This window comes from Corythoichthys intestinalis, chromosome 16 (assembly GCF_030265065.1).
Source record: "Corythoichthys intestinalis isolate RoL2023-P3 chromosome 16, ASM3026506v1, whole genome shotgun sequence".
In the NCBI taxonomy this organism is placed as follows: domain Eukaryota; kingdom Metazoa; phylum Chordata; class Actinopteri; order Syngnathiformes; family Syngnathidae; genus Corythoichthys; species Corythoichthys intestinalis.
The window spans coordinates 34,460,462-34,479,164 of NC_080410.1; the positions used below are offsets into that span (position 1 = coordinate 34,460,462).

Genomic DNA, 18,703 nt, shown 5'->3' on the forward strand with positions numbered 1-18,703 from the left:
TTGCACTTATTTATTAAGTTAGCCATACATAAAATCTAAAAAATATTTTAACTATGTTCGCCTTCCGTCAATATTTGTGCGCATTGAGCTCTACCAATCAGGGGAGTTGAATTTAGAACGACTCTTTCGGTCAACCAAGTCCATTTAACTGGGATTTTCTTTTTTCTTTTTCTTTTTTTTTTTTTTTTTTGACGACTCAGTATTCACAACCTCAACAACTGCTATGTATTAATCACACAAAAAAGAAAGTTTGTTTTGATATATTTGCTCAGACGCCACCAGGCTGTTGCGAGCGTGACGTCAGCATTGCCAACGTGGAAAGCCTGTCACCAAACCAGGAAGTCAACCGTAGTGTTGATCTGTTGAGTTCAACACCAGAACTGAGAACATAAGAAAACCAACTCCTCGGCCTTTTTTCAAGGAAGCTCAATGACGGGACTGGGCAAAATTTCTTTGCCTTAGCCTTCTCCTTTCGTCTCAGATATTGGGAAGGTTTTAGTCACTGGAGTCGGTGAAGGTAAAGGCTGTCTATGATGTGGGTTTGCTAGCTAGCCGTCTGTCATTCACATGTTTGACAGCATGCTACATAACATGCTACTTCACGAAAAGGCTCGCTAAGTTTAGTTTGTATTGCAGTACAATCGCCACCTTTTATATCCGTGTTATTACTGTTAAAACAAAGGGAAGGGAGCGCTTGACTTGACTTTCTTCCGGGAAGGGACCACGCAGCAGCACTGCACCTGTCAAAGCGTGTTTCTACATTTCAGTGTTATACTCTTTTGCGCTGTTGCGAGCTTTTACTTTGTATTTGCCTTTTTTTTAAACCCTTAATTTAAAAGACTTTTAACTGTCTAAATACTTTCTAAATCTTTTCATATTGTTCTTGTTGATTTTTATGTTTTTATCTTTTTTTCTTACATTTTAATCTTTTAACTCTTACAGGGACATTGGTCACAATATGGACTTCTTTTCAAAAGTTATCATTAACTTAATTTATTCACTCCCAGTCCAGGTCACAGAGTATGTGTTGTAATTAGTAAATGAGGGAAATTGATATTAAAAACACCGATTTGGATGGGCTGGAAGCTATCGGTTGGACGTCTATTGCAGTCAATGGCAGCAAAAGGGTTAAGGTGTGAGGGATTTCTAAAACAACAACAACACAAAATGTTTTCATTTATTTTTTGAAGTTTTAAATATTTCCAAAATTAATTTTACTTAGAATTGTTTATATTATTACTCATGGCCTTTATCATTTTGGTTTTTCCTTTTTTTTTCAAATTCTTTTTTAAATAGTTGCCCCCCACCCCCAAATTGATTATTTAATTACCTGATTCATTTCATTTAAATTATTTATACCTGCAGGCAACACTAATACTACAATTTGATGTCAAATAGGGGGACGCAAATTATTGTCACACCAGCCGCAATTGGCCCCTAGGCTGCATGTTTGAGACCAATGTCCCATATGAATGTTATAGAAACGTTTTTATTTTTCAAAGAAATCATAATTTGTGCTTGAAAAGCTTAATGATTCCCTTACACAGCACCTCAGGGCACAATAACAGTTGGGCTTACATAAATTAATGTCACAATGCATACAACCTGTAGTCTGCTTTCCAAAATAAACACTGTAGTGCATTCAATAGTCACACCCTCATAATTGCTGAATTGAATGCAACCTGACATGCAATTCTTTTATTGTATTCTTGGGTTGCTTTAATGAACAGTCGTATAATACCAATTGACAGCAATTTTTTTGTTATTTTTTATTTTTTAGGAACTCACACATTCTTAACATGTAGTAAAACTATCAAAGAAAAAAATAATAGTGATAGTTTTGTTTTGCATTACTTTGATTGTAATCTTTTGATATTATTTTGCATCTAATTTGTAGCGTACCTGTTGTTGAATATATTGATTTAAAGTAGTGAAATGCTGCATGACCCTAAAGCCGTACGATTTTAACCAACTCTTAACTAAGGCTGTCCCCAGTTCAATCACATGATCGGAAATCAGGCACGTTCATGTCATTTTCAGAATAACGTTTTATGATGTATTTATTTATTTTTATTTAAGAATTCATTGGCTGTCATTCATGGCGATACTTGTCCAATCCATTTTGACTGGCAGAGCAGCGATCGTTTATATGTCATGCAAAATCGTGATTAGTTGTTTTTAAAAAGTGCTACTCACAAGTCAATTTGGTAGTACTAATGTGTGTGTCAACAGTCCTGATGCATTTACATGAGATCATGTACTTTTATGCTTTTGCAGCACATACGCGCACCTACTTCATAAAAAGATGGTGGACACCCCACTGGCTCAAGTTGGCAAGAATTTGACTGAAGCCATGAGGATCTTGGGAGATGGACAACAGTGAGTCTTTTGAAGCAATGATATGCTCAAGTCAAATCACAGTTTGCAGTGCAAAGAAGGTTTGGGAACCACTGAATTTAGAAGGTCGTGAACTTGCCACAGATTAGCTAAAACTTTGTGGCTGATGACTCTTATCAGGCCAGTTTATTTTTGCTAAATGTCCCACAACTGCGAAAGGACTATTGTTCTAGCCCCAGGGAATGTTGTAGCTCCAGTAATCCATGAAGTATTTGTAAAGATTTTGGTTGCACTACTTCCTGTAGCTCAACCATCTGCAGAGCAAGTGACAATTTTTGGCCACTTGTTTTTTTTGGGGGGGACAATAAGACCTTTAGACCTTTAAAGAACAAGTGTATATTTTTGGTCAGTAAAAAAAAAAAACTTAAATATTAGCAATTGTCATCTTTTAACAATCTTTAATCATGGTAGTACTTTTAAAAACTGTATACAATAAAATTCTAATAATTATATAAAAAAAATATTTTAGATAATAAAATTCAAAATATAATAAATGTGTAAACAACTATCAGTAACCTGATTAATGTCTGCATATAAACACCTGTGTGGTCTATCAATTAGGGTGCTGGAGGAAAGAACCGAGGGCTCGCTCTTCAGTAGGACCAGCATACCTGGCCCATTGCAGGCAGAGTAAGATTCACAAATTCCGTTTTTCTCAACCAAATGTTTAGATTTGCTAAATATATTGAAAGTAAAATTATGGTCACTTATGTGAAAACAAAATAAAGCTCAAACTTCAACTTTGAAGGCATTGCATGATTCTCTTCTGTGCAGCGGTCAGGATGTTGCCACCATACTACGCCTTGTTCACAGCCTAATTCATGAAGAAGAAGAAGAGGGAGATAAAAATCCAAAGCCACAGTAAGTGTGATACTAATGTCCCTGAACCAGTATCACAGCTGCCTTTTTTTTTTTTACCTAGGGAATGCTTTATAAACAGAAGCGCTGTAATTTCCGGAGTATAAAGCGCATTACCAATTATACGACACACCGGCCTAATTCCACAACAATTAAGAAAAAATACTTATATACTCCACACTTGACTTTAAGCTGCAGATGTCATTGTCTTAATATGGAATATTTACATAGAGATGATAAAATATCTTTATTAATCAAACAAATACACATCAACACGCCGAGTTGCGTTCAAAGAAATATCTGACTGATCAAAAAATCCATAAATAAGTCTCTTCGTTATAAAAGCCGCAGGGTACAAACAGAGAGAAAAAAGTAGCTGCTTACAATCCGAAAAATATGGTCCACACTTGCTTGTATTAGACAAATGAACAAAACAAAGAATTTCATATCTCACTTTTAAATCAATGAACTGGATTTTTTCTGTCCAGCAGGATGCAGAATGTTGGTGAACAGGGTCACATGGCACTACTGGGTCATAGTCTGGCAGCATACATCTCTGTGCTGAAAAGAGAGCGACTGCGGAAGCTAACCACTCGAATCATGTCTGATACTACATTGTGGCTTTGCAGACTGTTCAGGTATTGTCTCAAGATTCAGTTTATGATTGCGGTTACAGTAAGAGACTTGAGACATGGGCGTCTAACATGTCATTTCACCTTTAATTTAAATCAATCATTTAGTCGGCAATGACACTTGATTTTCCTTGTGTGTTGTCATTTTTATTTTCTTTATAAATCACAACTGTCAACTCCGATGTTTAGATATGAGAATGGTTCCGCATACTTCCATGAAGATGACAGAGAAGGTGTGGTCAAAGTATTTCGACTGGTCATCAATGCCAACTATGACGATTATGCTTCTGAGGGCTATGCTGTCCTCACCTCAAAGCAGCCAGTTATCTACCAGAGTGCATCAGGCAGACCTGAGCTGGGACCGCATCTGTGCAACCAGGTACCGTAAAACGATCATCGTGTTCAAAGTTCTGTTTTGTGACCATGTATATGTTCACTGCAGAGAAATGTAGGGACTAGGGATGTCCCCGATCCAAAATCGTAGAAAAAAAGAAAGAATACAATAGAATAGCCCTTTATTGTCATTGTACAGTTGTACAATGAAATTGTTGAGCATCTCCCTTTACAGTGCAGGACAAGTAAAAATCTTGAAAGTGGCTTGCAAGAATAAAAGTATAAAATCTAAATAAATATAAAAATATGTACAGCATGAGGTAATCCTATGTTCAGGCAGTTCAAATAATTGAAGTAGCAGCAGTTGACAGTGAAGGCATTGAATATTGCACATTAATATTGCACGTAAATAAGTATTGCACATAGAATACTATTTGAATAGGAGTTAAGTAGCTGAAGTTGACAGTGAGGCATTGAATATTGCACATTAATATTGCACGTAAATAAGTTGCACATAGAATATTTAAATTAATTGATTTTTAGATATTAACACATTGGCTGCCGCTGACATTGATAGACGTTAAATCCGTTTTAAATGGTAAATGGTGTTATACTTATATAACTGTGAGGGTTGGCATCAAATGTTTGATCGCTGTCAGCCACCTAGTCAAACTGGATTGGATGTCTATGGCCCCTCCCAGTCAAAACGTTTTGGACCTCTAGCGACGTCAATGGCAGCCAGTAAATTAAAAGAGGTTAATTTAAATTTAAAAAAAAAAAAAAAAAAAAAAAAAAAAAAGGAAAAATAATTCGTACATGAAAGGGTGTCCCCTGCCTACTGCCCATAGTGAGCTGGGATAGGCTCCAGCACCTCCGCGACCCTCGTGAGGAAAAGTGGCATGGAAAATGAATGAATGAATGAATGAAAGTGTTAATGCCATTCTCTTTGTCATTAGCTTGGCCTGCCTCTCTCCAGTTTGTGCACAGTCCCATGCAACACCCTCTTTGGATCACAGCATCAAATGGTAGGAGAATACACATAAATGTAGTCAAATGGAAACTTACTGCTATATATAAATACATATCGTATTCTTTATTCACAGGATATTGCGCTGTTGGAGAATCTAGTTAAAGAAGACATAGAAAGCGGAAAGCTTCCTTTATTGTTAATCGCTAATGCAGGTAAAGAAAAAACATTCACACGGTATGTTTAACTGTAGTAATTAAAGTTTTCATGTAACAGTAATGCATGTTTTCAATTTTTGGGTTAAAAATATTTTTTCAGGTACTCCTGGGGCGGGTCATACTGATAAGTTGGGGCGCCTTAGGGACTTGTGTGATCAGTACAAAATGTGGCTTCATGTGGAGGGGTGAGGCATTTAACTTGATCTGACAGTTATAATCTCATCTAAAGAAATATTAGTATTTACTTCAGTTGAATGATGGCTCATTATTTGTGCCCAATGTAATTTGCTGTTGTCTTTTATCGTATTTTCCGGACTATAAGTTATACTTTTTTTTCATACTCTGGCTGGGCCTGGGACTTATATAATGTTAAAACATTGAATTTGACATCTTCTAAGATGTTATACTGGCTGAGCATGGCGAAAACATTACCCACAACCAGCCGTGAGAGGACAGTCTTGGCTTGTAATTAAGAAGTAATACTAGTGACCGCGTTAGAGCAACATACGGTACATTTTCCTCCAAAATTACAATTTACAGGCATGAAAATCTCTCACCTTTCGGCGAAATTCGCCGTTTTGAAGTCAAAAAGGATGACCTACGTGAATCGTGTAGATCCGAGGAGAAAAATTTTTTAAGGGGGGGGGGGGGGGGCGGTCGTTTGTAGGCATGTGCCAGTTACCTTCACGGATTACCGTGCTATGAAAACGTCGCGGTTACAAAACCACTAAAATTTTCCGTCATACAGTAGTACATATTCGTTATTTTTCATGTGTCGAAAATGCAGCCAGAATTAGCTTGGCGCGGCAGCGCTTACCCCTTCCCCTGTTTGATGCTGCGTGTGTCAGTGACGCTATTCCAGCAAACCCAAAAACAAGCACTCCAATCGCAAGGCGTAAATTCTTCAATTTATTGATCTCTCAAATCGTGGTAACTGAAATATACCAAATGAATACATTTAAAACGTTGTACACTCGTATTTTTCCACATGTGAGTAGCTTCAACAGTTTAGCTTCATGAAAAAGTTCGTCAAAAACAAAACACACATTTTCCTTTCAAATTCAATACACAAAGTTACTAAAAACTTACAAAGACGGATGATAGGCAAGGCTTAGCTAGGACAGCAACTTCATTGAGGTTAATCACAGCCGCTGAGAGAGAAACAAGTTTGTATGCGGGGAGGAAAAAAAAAAAAAAAAAAGAGCGTCAAAGATCGCTAATTGCGACAGATGATCTTGTACTAAGCACAAATTCACATTCGCTGGAGGAGGTAAAGTATCACTCCCAATTGTTTTTAGATGAATGCATTTGCCAGCATATTGAATTTAGTGAGTAATGGTTTTCATTTTCATATTTTGTGGTATGACAAAGTTACTGCCGTTCGTTGCAGCTTGCGTTGAACACTGCCGGAGCGTCCGGTGAAAAAATAGCTCCCGTTAAGGTAGCGTCAAGCTTGTGTATTTAACGGTAATATAAAAGCAGTGTTGTCAATAACGCGGTATCGTAATGCGTAACTAATCTGATTACTTTCTTTCAGTAAAGAACAATCTAACGCGTTCATTTTTCTAAATCAGTAATCTGAGTAAAATTACTTTCCTTGATGCCTGTGCGTTACTATTTTGTTATTGCCCCATAATGTGTGTAGAATGAAGAATACTGTAGTCATGGGAGTGACATCACATGTCACATTTTTTAATCGGGGATGGAACAAAAAGGGTCACGTGTATTACCATGATGCGTGAGCGCTGGGAGTTTGCGGCCAAAACAACATAGCCTTGCTACCTCACCAGGATGCAATGAAATAGGCAGGAGATATACTACAAACGGCTGCATTTGCACACTGGAAACACAGCCATTACTTCACATTTTTGTCCAGTAAAGATAACAAAAATATCTCCGTGCGCTGCAAACTTTGCGCTGGCTCAAAAAGACTGTCCACCGCTATAAGCATCCAATTCATTGCACCACTTGGAATTACAGCACAACAGGTAACACGACAGCCAGGACTTTTTGATACTGCTCGTGCTCAATCCTCGGTTCAAGCTCAGTTGTTGTTGAGGGTTTTGAAAGCTTAGGTTTAAAGAAATTCTAAATATCCATCTTGCCTCCTCAGCTGTAGTTTTGGCTAAGCAATGCAAACGGCTGTCTCTAAGGTTCTATAGTCACATGATCTGTTCGAAAAATAATTTGGACCCATTATGAAATACTTTGAAGGATTCCTGTTCATTTTATTCATTTGTGTTGTTTGTTTTATTGCTCTAAAACTTTTATAGACAACATTTTAAGGGCCATATTCAATGGTCTTTATTTTAAAGGGGAAGTTCAGAATTTTTTACATTAGGCTTAATCTTTGAGTTAGCCGGGGTTTAATTAGTCGTTGGAAATGATTTGAACAAATTCTGTGCAGTTTGACAGTTATTTGTTAGTTTCAGGGCTCCGGAGTGGCTAAGCTAGCGCGAGTCAATGGTGGTTGAAATCAACTCCTTCAACTAATTAAACCCCCGTTAACTCGAATATTAAGCCTTATGTGAAAAATTAAAATGGTCAAATTCGCCACATGTAGGACGTTTTGCCGACGGCGGACATTTTGGCAGAACGCCGGAACATATTTCCTCCACACCTTTCTCACCTTTTTAACCCCTGACCCATTTTCATGCCTGAATTTATAGTCCAGTGCGACCTAATTTTTTTTTTTTCGATGCATTTTTTTTGACTAATTTGACTTATACTCCAGAGCCACATATAGTCTAGAAAATATGGTATATGTTGGTAGATTGTCTTGTCAATTTTAAAATATGTAACTAATTTCCCATGTCTTCAGAGTAAACCTGGCGACACTGGTGCTGGGTGAGGCCACATCTGCAGTTATGGTAAACATTTTTTTTTTCTAATTTTATGACTTTGTGCTCCATGTACAAAGGCAACTGGAAAAGCTCAGTCACTTCACACATCCGTATACTTATTGTTATTTTGGGCTGTCTTTTTCCCTTCAGGCAGCAACCAGAAGTGACAGTATGACGCTCACGCCAGGTTCTTGGTTGGGACTGCCTGCTGTAACTGCTGTCACTCTCTATAGACACGAAGACCCAGCACTGGTAGGCTGTTAGTACCACAATGCTCAAGCAACTTTTTCAGCATTTGAGCCATACGCAGATATCTACTGGTACTCAGAATGTTTTTGTTTTTTTTTCTATGGTAAAGTGATTGTATCTGTAAATGACTCACTTCTCTCTTTTTCTCCACTTTGTATTAGTCTCTGGCTGCTGGTCTGACGTCAAGTCAGCCTGTAGAGAAGCTGCGAGCATTACCCCTTTGGTTGTCTTTGCAGCACCTTGGCAACAGTGGCATCATCCAAAAAATAAGACATGCCACCCTGCTGGTAAATCAACAGATTGCATTACCGTATTCTAACACAGTAGTGACAAAACTATGATTTATCTGTCATTTTTTTCAAGAGCCTGAGGATATATTAATATAATGTATCCTACTTTTTACAACAGGGATGTCCAAACTTTTTTTTCCAAGGGCCACTTTTAGAAAAATCAAATAGTGCAAATCCTTCCCCTTTTTTTGTTAAACAGAGGATTGGAATCTTTAAAAAGGCAGAATTTTACGCAAAATATTTACTCATTGGCTGCCATTGGTGGCGCTCGGCGTCCAATCTATTTTTACTGGGAGGGCTAGCAGTGATTCTTCGATCACAACCAAGATTGCTCAAATTATCATGTTGGATTATTTCTTATACAATTTTATGTAAAGCAATACTAAAATTATAGTTTTCCTACTTCTATTTCAACGTGTTTTCAGGTTTTGACAACCGCTAATGCAGAGGCACTTAAGTGACTAGCTCCATCTAGTGTTAAAGCTGAGAAGGGCAAAAGGATACAGGCTGAACTCAAGCTTCTGATTCGGGCTCTTAATTTGTACATCCCTTTTTTGCTCTATTTGGTGAGGCAGAATGGAAGGACTACAAAACAAAATAACAAAATAGTAATTTATTCATTCAATGACAAATAGTCACTGTCAATGTTAGCTACACAGTAGCATGCAAATTGTAATCATCATGACTAATGACCATGCAATAATTCGTGTCAATGGTCATTATTACAGGGGTGAATCTACTTGAATGGAAAAACTTGCCTGTGACCACCTAAAAACCCCCCAAAATTACTTTTTCTCTTTAATGAACAAATTACTGGTGAAAATCTGATACTTGCATCCTTTGATTTATCTGTATTAGGCCCTTGAAAAATTAATGGTGAAAATCTGATACTTGCATCCTTTGATTTATCTGTATTAGGCCCTGGAAAAAAAAGGTTTGGACAAGCCTGAGCTAGAAAATCACTTTTAGTTGTTTGAACTTGTTTGTGCATGATTTTGCAACATTACTTCATGTCTAAATTATAACCTAGGCTTTTGATAACTTAATTATATGTTAAAGATTGTGTCTCTTTGTCATGTCAATCTTTTCTGTTCCTTTGTCAAGGTATTATATTTTTGTCTCCCCTTTAGAGTCAACAATTGCTACAGCAGCTCAAAACCATGAGCTCCATCAAAACATCGGTAGGTTTTACGTTGATATACATTTTTACATCTAAAATAATAATGCAAAGTTTTGTAGCTCTAAATTAAGACCAATAGAATTAACAGACGCAGTGAACAGTACACATCATTGTTACCTAGTTTTCATGCACAAACTTTTTTTTTTCGAAATGTTTTTATTTCATAAAGGACAGGGGTCTCAAACGTGCAGCCCACGAGATATTTTGCCGCTCACATTTGGCATCCAATTGTATAATTATTGTTGCCTGCTTATGGTTTGCAATGGCCAATAAAAAAAAAAAAAATATGTATATATATATATATATATATATATATATATATATATATATATATATATATATATATTCAAATAATGAATTAAGTGAATGATCCATTTTAAGGGGAAAAAAGTCAATTATTCAACTAGTAATATTGTATTTTCCGCCCTATAAGGCACAGCTAAAAGCCTTAAATTTTCTCGAAAGAAGACAGTGCTCTTTAGAATCTCATGCGCCTTACTGTATATAAGGATCAAAGTTAATCATGCCATGACATTCATTTAAGCACAGCTCCATCTAGTGGATTTATTACGCAACCACCACTACTATTCTACTACTACTACTACTACTACTACTACTACTACTACTACTACTACTACTACTACTACTACTACTACTACTGCGCCTTATAATGTGCCCTACATGAAAAGAGTTTTAAAATAGGCCATTCATTGAAGGTGCACCTTATGCCCAATGCGCCATATAGTGTGAAAAATGCGGTAAATAAAAAGGCAAATTTAACAAAAATTTAAAAAAAGACATGCGACCGACCAGGCTTTTAATCCGAATAAATGTGTCCATGTAAATGTAGACAATGGCAGACAATTAGTTGATACCATAGCATTTTCTGCATTGAAAATGACCATAATTGTCATCAAATCTCAGATAACTCTTTGTGTAATTGTCAGGTGGAAGATGAAATCAACTCTCCTGTGGTGCTGCTCAAATTTTCTCACAAAATGAATGAAGGTAAGGGGTATTATCGTTTAATGTGATCAATATGTTTTTAGACAATTAACAGAGAACAAAATACCACTGTATTTTCAGTTAAAATAATGGCAAAATTAATTTCGGATTTTCTGAAAAAAATGAAATAAAAAATTTTAACCAAATGTTTCAAGTATGATAGTAATCATATCACTCAAGCAAGTTATCATAATAACTATTGATATTGTCGTAACAATTTCTTTCAGTTGTGTTTAAATCAGGAATAAATGACTTAAATAACTTGAATTAGTATTTATAATACATATTTACTATAATAAATATTTACTTTTTTTTTTTTTTCAAATCACCAAATCCAGATGTAAATTGCAGTACCTAGCAAGAAAGTTATTTTCTATTATACACTATGTCAACTGCAAAAATAAAGGAAATTGGTCTAATTTCTCAAATTTTTTTCAAGGGCCTTGTATAGATTGGAAAATACATTTAATTCCCTCTGTATAATTTTTCAGTATCCAGCAGTGGATCAGTGGACGCTTACTGTGCTGGGGAGAAGGATTTACTTGATGTCTTCAATAGATGGGTATGTGATTTGTATAATTCTTTCTATTATCAAAGTAAAAGATAAATACAGTAATTTCGGTTGATTAAACAGTAGTTTAAAATACACTGAAATAAAACTTCCCCAATATTATATTTATTATATGTTAAAATGTATGTATGATTTGACAGTGGAATTTTAAAATTACCATCCCTCTCTGGGTGCTTTAAAATGGTATGTATGATCTGACAGTGGAATTTTAAAATCACCATCCCTCTCTGGGTACTTTAAGAATGTCTATTTTAAAACTGACTGGGATTTTTAATCCATAATGTCTATCTCATCGTATACTATTGATGGTGATTATTTAAACCACGAAGACTGGCTGTGAATACTCATGTCTCAGTGCCATTTACAGCACTAGAAGGGAAAAAATACTTTTTTACCGCCAAAAATAGTATTGTTAGTAACGGTACACATTTTTGCCGCACTTTTCCAAGTGCGGTGAATCTCATCTTCCAATTTTAATGAATTGTTGTTGACAAATAAAGAATATTATAGAATGCAAGCCATTTAATATTGACAGCTGTGGCCTGTACTACAAACGGAGTTCAACCTCCCCAGAAGTAACCCAGGGTACCAGTGGGAAACCGGGTTGACAAAACCTGGTTACCTAGTTTGGGGTCAATCAGTGCTACGACGCTGATTATATATTGAACCTGTGTTAACCCAATCAGAGTTTACCGTGCGTTCATGTAAAAGGGGGCAGATATCAGAGTCAAACACAACTTTTGGCGAAGGCTCTGGCACCTTATTTCACAGACGAGGAATGCGTGATAATTATGCAGAGTTATGAACAATGTAAATCCACCATCGCCACGAAATCCAACACCGCTTCAGCGAGTAGAGCGTGACTGGTCTGTTGGCAGCGAATTACCGATCGTGTGAATGCGTCGATATGCCAGTTTACTTATTTCCATGAAAAGAAATAAAGCCTGCTGTCAGGACAATAAAATAAGATTTGGTACCTTAACTGTAAGAAATAATTTATCGTATGTGCATCACCTCATGAAGCAGGGTGATTGTATGTTTAGTCCTTTTAACTGTATGAGTATGTATGTCCTTTGAACGTCTTTAGAGTAGAGGTTAGATCGGGCCTAAAAAATCCAGCCTGAGCTGTTCAACGAGCCCGAGCCCGATCAATAAACTTGATTTGCAGGCCCAGGCTCGAGCCCCCCCCCCCGAAATTTTATGTTATATTTGTGAGGAATCAGGAGAAGAAGGGAATGCGGGGATGCGATGCATAGTTGCGTTTGGTGTGATCACATTTGTGACCATGCCTGTGCATAATGATAACAAATTAAAGCCCGTCTTTTGTAACGAATTCTCACAGTTAAACAAGAATGTGAGATGCATATTCAATAAACATTTATACGTTTTAAATTTGTGTGTCTGTTCTATCAGTGGGTTTGACATTTATTTCAATCTCTTCGAGTTGGCAGAAAAAAATGCAAGTTTTCTCAATGTTTAAATAGTCTATATATTTGTATGATCATTATAAATGCATTTACACAACGAAATAACGCCGCGAAAAGATCGTTAAATATATTTCTCGTATGAAAGCATTCAGCGAAGCCGACACAGTTTCTCTATAGCATCTTCAACAATCAATTTGATGACTTTCTATACCCCACTCCTACCACTTTCCGAATTACATGTCATTCAGTGTTCTAACTCAGATATTCAGCATCACCGGTGGAATACATATATTGTCCGCTGGTGAAATAGCGCAAGGACAGGCACACATTCTGCTCAATTGTGAGGGCCTGACTTCAGCGGGTTACATTAGAGACGTCCGCTTCGATCAGCTAGCACACGTAACTAATTCCTTCAGCTGAAAATCTATATCTTTCATGGAGAACACCGTCCGTGCAAGCCAGCAGACTCTGGCGGTCACTAAATACTTGTGCCCTCCGAAGAGAGCCCCTCACAATCCGCGAGCCAATGCCGTAAGGGTCGTCCAGGTAGGTTGTCATTGTCAAGAGGACACGTCCTCGGAGGAGTGCTGTTTAAATAGAGCGTGGTTAATCAGAAACCTGGGGTTAAGCTAGATCTAACTGAGACGACTAGGTTTGACGTGTGGCGTTTGTTCCCATGGCAACATTCCCCGGTTTCAACATATCCACCTTTCGTAGTCCCGGTTAGCCAGGAAGTTAGGCTGCACGTGATGAAGTTACTCTCGAAGTTACCCTGATAAGTCAGAAAACCGGCTTCGTAGTACAGGCCACTGGTACCACTTCTGTTCGCTTGTCTCTATAAATTGTGATATGAATATTTTTCTTTATTGTAGCTTGGCGATCAGCTCGCTCAGATGGTTCCTGCCAGCGGTGTTGATGTTGTGGAGCTTGAAGACGAAGGCACCTGGGTCCGTTTCAATCCGCTCCTGACAGCTTCAGGTAACACTTTTCACTAATGCACAATGGAGACCCCCAAATCTCTTCATTAAGAATGCACAAAATACCATGTCAAAATGTGTTTTAGAATATCGACATGTTTTTTTATTTTTTTTTTACAAAAATAATTTATTGTTCACATATTTAAAATGATATCTCTTATACAGATTTGGAGACTCAATCTGAAGATGTTGACAACTTGGTTAAGAAATTGTTAGAGTTGATGCCTTTGATGACCTCCACAATGTCCTTCAGACAAGACTTTAAAGAGGAGCTTCGCAAGCACTCACCCTACCTCAGATACATAGAAGAACTCAGCTGGCCAGGCCTAGGAGCTGTCCGGTAAGGCATAATACAGGACAATGCTCTGCTGACATATATACTTTTCCCCGTGCTTCATTTATGGGGCGCTGTTTGTAAAGTGGCTCATAATGAAAACAACAATATTTTGTCGCATTAAGGTTCAAACTAGGGATGTCCCCGTTCCGATCACATGATTAGAAATTGGGCTTGATAAGGTCATTTTCAGAAGATGGGGGGGGGGGTTATAAAGTCAAATTGCTTAGTTTGAATTCAACTTCAATTACGTCTGACTGCCAGTTTACTGTTGCTAATGTCAAGTAGGTAAATGGACAGTACTTATATACTGTAGCACATTTATCTACATGGTTACCATGACCAAAGGTACAGTCTTTTGCTTTGAAGCAAATACGCATCTAGTACTTTTTTTCCCCCTGTTCACACGGGCTGTTTCATCCCCTGCCATTCAGATTCGAGCCTCAAGTGGAGGGAATTGATGATAGCAGGAGAGAAAAGGAAATTAAGAAAATAAACACTGAACTGCTGAAGAAACTACAAGAGCTAGACACTGACATTATCTTCACTGGTTTGTACCCCTTCATCGTTTTCACAAATTAAAACTGCTTTGGAGTTTTTGTTTTATCTAAAACATATTGATATGTTTTTTTTCTTTCTAGGTCTGGAGTTTGGCAGCGAGAAGGACTGCATCTTTATAAGCATGGTAGCTGATGACGTTGATGTTTCAGAGCTAGTCGAAACGATAGCAGCGCTGGGGCGCGACATTGAGGAGAATGGAAGGGTAATTTGCATTCCTTTATTTCTGCTACTCAAGATTAACTCTTAAATGGATTGGATATCTATTCCTGTCAATGGCAGCCAAAGATTTAAACTATGTAAGATCACAAGAGATTTATTATACAAAACAAAAAAATTGCCACAGTAAAATACAATTTATTACAATTTATTTTAATGTATTTTTTGAAGTTTTATTTTTTAATGTTCTTTATTTAGAATAATTTATATTTCTTATTACTTATGGCTTTTTTAATTTGCATTTCCCCCTTTTTTTTCATTAATTGTTTTTAAAATATTCCCAAAATTGATCATTCAATTCATCTATTTTATTGAACAGTGTGTAGATTCTATTTACTTTTATGGCCCATTACAAAATACAATTGGATGTCCAATTTGGGCTTCAAAATATTGTTTCATGGGCTGCAATTGGCCCCTGAGCCTCAGGTTTGAGACCACTGTCCTATATGAATGTAATAAAAAGAAAAAAAAAAGCCATCTATTTATGAAAGGGTTAATTAAGTGTAAATTCAAAAAAGAATAAAAAGTTGAATAAAAGTTTAACAATTGCACCACTTAAGTTTACTGCTTCAAGATTTATGTGGTTGTAGACATTTTTGTAAATTGATTATTTCCCATGTAGCTACTGGAGAACATGACAGAAGTGGTGAGAAAAGGCATTCGAGAGGCAGAGCTGGAACTACTTAAAGCCAATGATGAGCGACTCATGGAGGAGGTGAGTGACTTTTAACAAGAGGATCTTCTTTTACATCATGACCAGATGATATATATGTTGGTAATCATAGGCAAATTTGCCTTAAATGTGGAAATGAATTTGTTTCGTGGCGAGAAATAATTGCTTCTTGTTGTTTTAGGGCATGCTGAGACAACTACCTTTGGTTGGCTCTGTTTTAAACTGGTTTTCTCCTGTTGAAACCTCAATTAAAGGGAGGACATTCAACCTGGCAGCAGGTTTGTGTACACATGTATATTTTCTATTTTCATCAGCACAGTTTTAATGTTTTTACTAATGCTGTATGAGCGATACATCAATCTGAATATTTTTTTTATTATCATTACAATCAGTAGAGATAATGGATGGACATTGCTTATTGTTCATAGGGTCCTTGGACTCAACAGAGGTGACATACTCCACCAAAGCCCAGGCAGGCAGACCGGCCTTGAAAGACTCTCCCATCTTGTCATCCGAGAGACTGCAAGGTAAGACGAGATGTTTTTTGGTGATGTTTTTAATGATAGGTTTAAGGAAGGAGAACATCACATGCAATTCTGTGATCGGTGACCTCCGATCTTGCAGTTTTATATTCAAACTTGTTTTTGAATTGTTTTATTTTGGTGCATTGCATCACAGTTCCATCGACGCGTTTTACTTTTGCATCACAGGCCAGAAGTTGTTTCGGCGCTCGGGTGCAGCATCTGAGTCCTTCAGTGAATACAGCTCAATTGGACAGTCTGAGGAGTCAATCGGCATTCACCCATCCATCACCATAAATGTAACAGAGGAGGACTCTGTATGTCAACTCAATCCAAAAGAAAAACAGGATTCTGGTCTGGAAAATCAGTATGAGCAGGTGAAAGATGAAGCATTCTTGGAAGAGCGGAAGCTTGAAGGCCAAGAGGACCAGACAGCCCCATAATGGTACCAGCCTAACTGATTAACAAGACGTGTAATACGTAAATTATACATTTAACCGGTAAAGCGTGAAGTAGCTGGGTCTAATTCTCTTTTTTTTTTAAAGAGCTTCTGTCCTATAAGGTTAAAATGGAAATTGTATCACTGTGATGTTCTTTTCTACTCCCTCTTGCTTTACCAGTGGGTGCATTGAATTTATATTTGCAAACAATTTTGGTTTAATCTGTCAAGATGAATACAGATGTGCATCCATCTGTTTATCAAACACATTCCAAGAAAACCACAATGTCCCATAACTGGTGAGCTACTGTTTGTATATCCATCCATCCTTCCATCGAGCAATTTATCACTCCATCCATATTCTATTCTGTTTATCCACCCTAGATTGGTTGCCATTCAGTCAAAGAAAACATAAAGAACTTTTCACATTTACGTTATCACTGACTGGGAATTATTTAAATGAACCTCTAACCTCAGTGTTTAGACCAAGGGTGTCCAAACTTTTTTTTTTTCTCTCAGGGCCGATTTCAGAAAAATTGAAGGATGCAGGGGCAACTCGATCCCACCACTTTCATTTGTTGAACAGGATATGAATCTTTTTTTAAGTATTGAGTCTTTTGCTGCTATTGATGGCGATCGATGTTCCATCCATTATCACCGGGAGGGCTTGCAGGGATCGCTATCTGCCCCAGAGTCAAATTGGATTGGACGTCTATCACTGTCAATGGCAGTGAAACATGATCACTCACTTCCCAGTTGAAATGGATTTGATGTCTAGTACTGCCAATGGCAGTAATATGATAAGGGCTACAACTAACAAAAAAATCCAGAGGTATAAGGATATTGCAATATATTTACACTACTGAAACAAAATTTGCAGAACAAAGACAAAATGTCCAGTGACAGCAAAATAATTTCAGGAAAATCACAACCAATATAGCTCAATTTCATTTGTTTATTCTTCAACACCGCTTATCCCTGGCAAGCTCCAGCTTCTTAGCTGACTTCAGATGAAACGCGGACTACACCCTAAACTGATTACCAATCGGTTGCGGGGCACACGGGAGCTCAACTTTCCATATTGATTTTTTTTTATATATATAAATTTATTCATGTAGCTAATGGAGATGCACTGTTTATTGACTAGCTACATCTAGTATTAAAAATGAGAAGTGCAACAAAATGTAGGCCAAACTCAAGCTTCTTGTTAGGGCCAATTCATAATTTGCAGCGGGTCAATTAAAACTGGGCTGTGGGCAGTAGTTTGGACACCTCTGGATTTAGACAGATATGCCACATACTTTCAAACATACAAAAAAAATGCACAGAAATGGTATCGTGTTATTGTGGTCATTGGTTGAATGATCGTTTTCTTATAGATGATCAAAATGTCCCTCAATTTGCACTAGAATTGGACAAGTAATCATTTATGTCTTAGAAAACCCATTTTCCCTCATTGGCAGTGTACGATTTTTTTCCCCTTTAAAAGATAATGATTATCTGGATGCTTATTTTTGCAACTGTGGAAGATTCCAATCTCACAAAGGCTCGGTTGTGGGATAGATGCTAAAATTATGAAGAAAGATTTGTGCGGGAAAATGGCTTTGTACAGCTGAAAGCTTTACTGCATGCAGAATGATTTTAACACATTTGATTGCACAGCACTTTAACTCTAATCCACATCATGTCATCTGATGCACCCTACCTGCTCTCTATGCAAAGATTTAATAAATGACATAAATTACTGTACAAATAGTGTTACATGCAAATATATTCAAATGTAAAAAACTAAAATTGTGTGGTCATTTTACCAGAGTATGGTGGTTTGATCAGGGTAATACAGTAAAGTTTTTTTTTTTGTTTTTTTTTCAACCTTTAATTTTAACTCCCTGTTGAAATGGATTGGACTTCTGTTACTTTTACTATTATTGTGGATGTGGATTTGTGTGTGCGTGCGTATATGTAGTGTTTCAAGCACTACGTTTTACTTCGTTGACGTATGTCATTCATAG

At 37.1% G+C, this 18,703-nt stretch overlaps 1 protein-coding gene across 2 annotated transcripts; it reads left to right on the forward strand.

Moving 5' to 3' along the window:
- The first annotated feature begins 300 nt into the window (after nt 1-300).
- pdxdc1 (pyridoxal-dependent decarboxylase domain containing 1) lies at nt 301-17,128 on the forward strand. 2 transcript variants are annotated; one of them, XM_057817920.1, is made up of 23 exons: nt 301-517; nt 2,278-2,379; nt 2,959-3,027; nt 3,172-3,258; nt 3,744-3,893; nt 4,077-4,266; nt 5,177-5,245; nt 5,324-5,402; nt 5,506-5,590; nt 8,227-8,275; nt 8,399-8,500; nt 8,659-8,784; nt 9,918-9,968; nt 10,915-10,975; nt 11,464-11,534; nt 13,843-13,948; nt 14,113-14,287; nt 14,716-14,831; nt 14,923-15,044; nt 15,681-15,773; nt 15,913-16,009; nt 16,160-16,258; nt 16,442-17,128. In XM_057817920.1, the coding sequence occupies exons 2-23, from the start codon at nt 2,306-2,308 to the stop codon at nt 16,693-16,695; spliced, it is 2,325 nt and encodes a 774-aa protein (XP_057673903.1). In that variant the 5' UTR covers nt 301-517; nt 2,278-2,305; the 3' UTR covers nt 16,696-17,128. The 2 variants fall into 2 exon arrangements, with proteins under 2 accessions (XP_057673903.1, XP_057673904.1); XM_057817921.1 differs by having other exon boundaries at nt 3,747-3,893.
- The last annotated feature ends 1,575 nt before the right edge of the window (nt 17,129-18,703 follow it).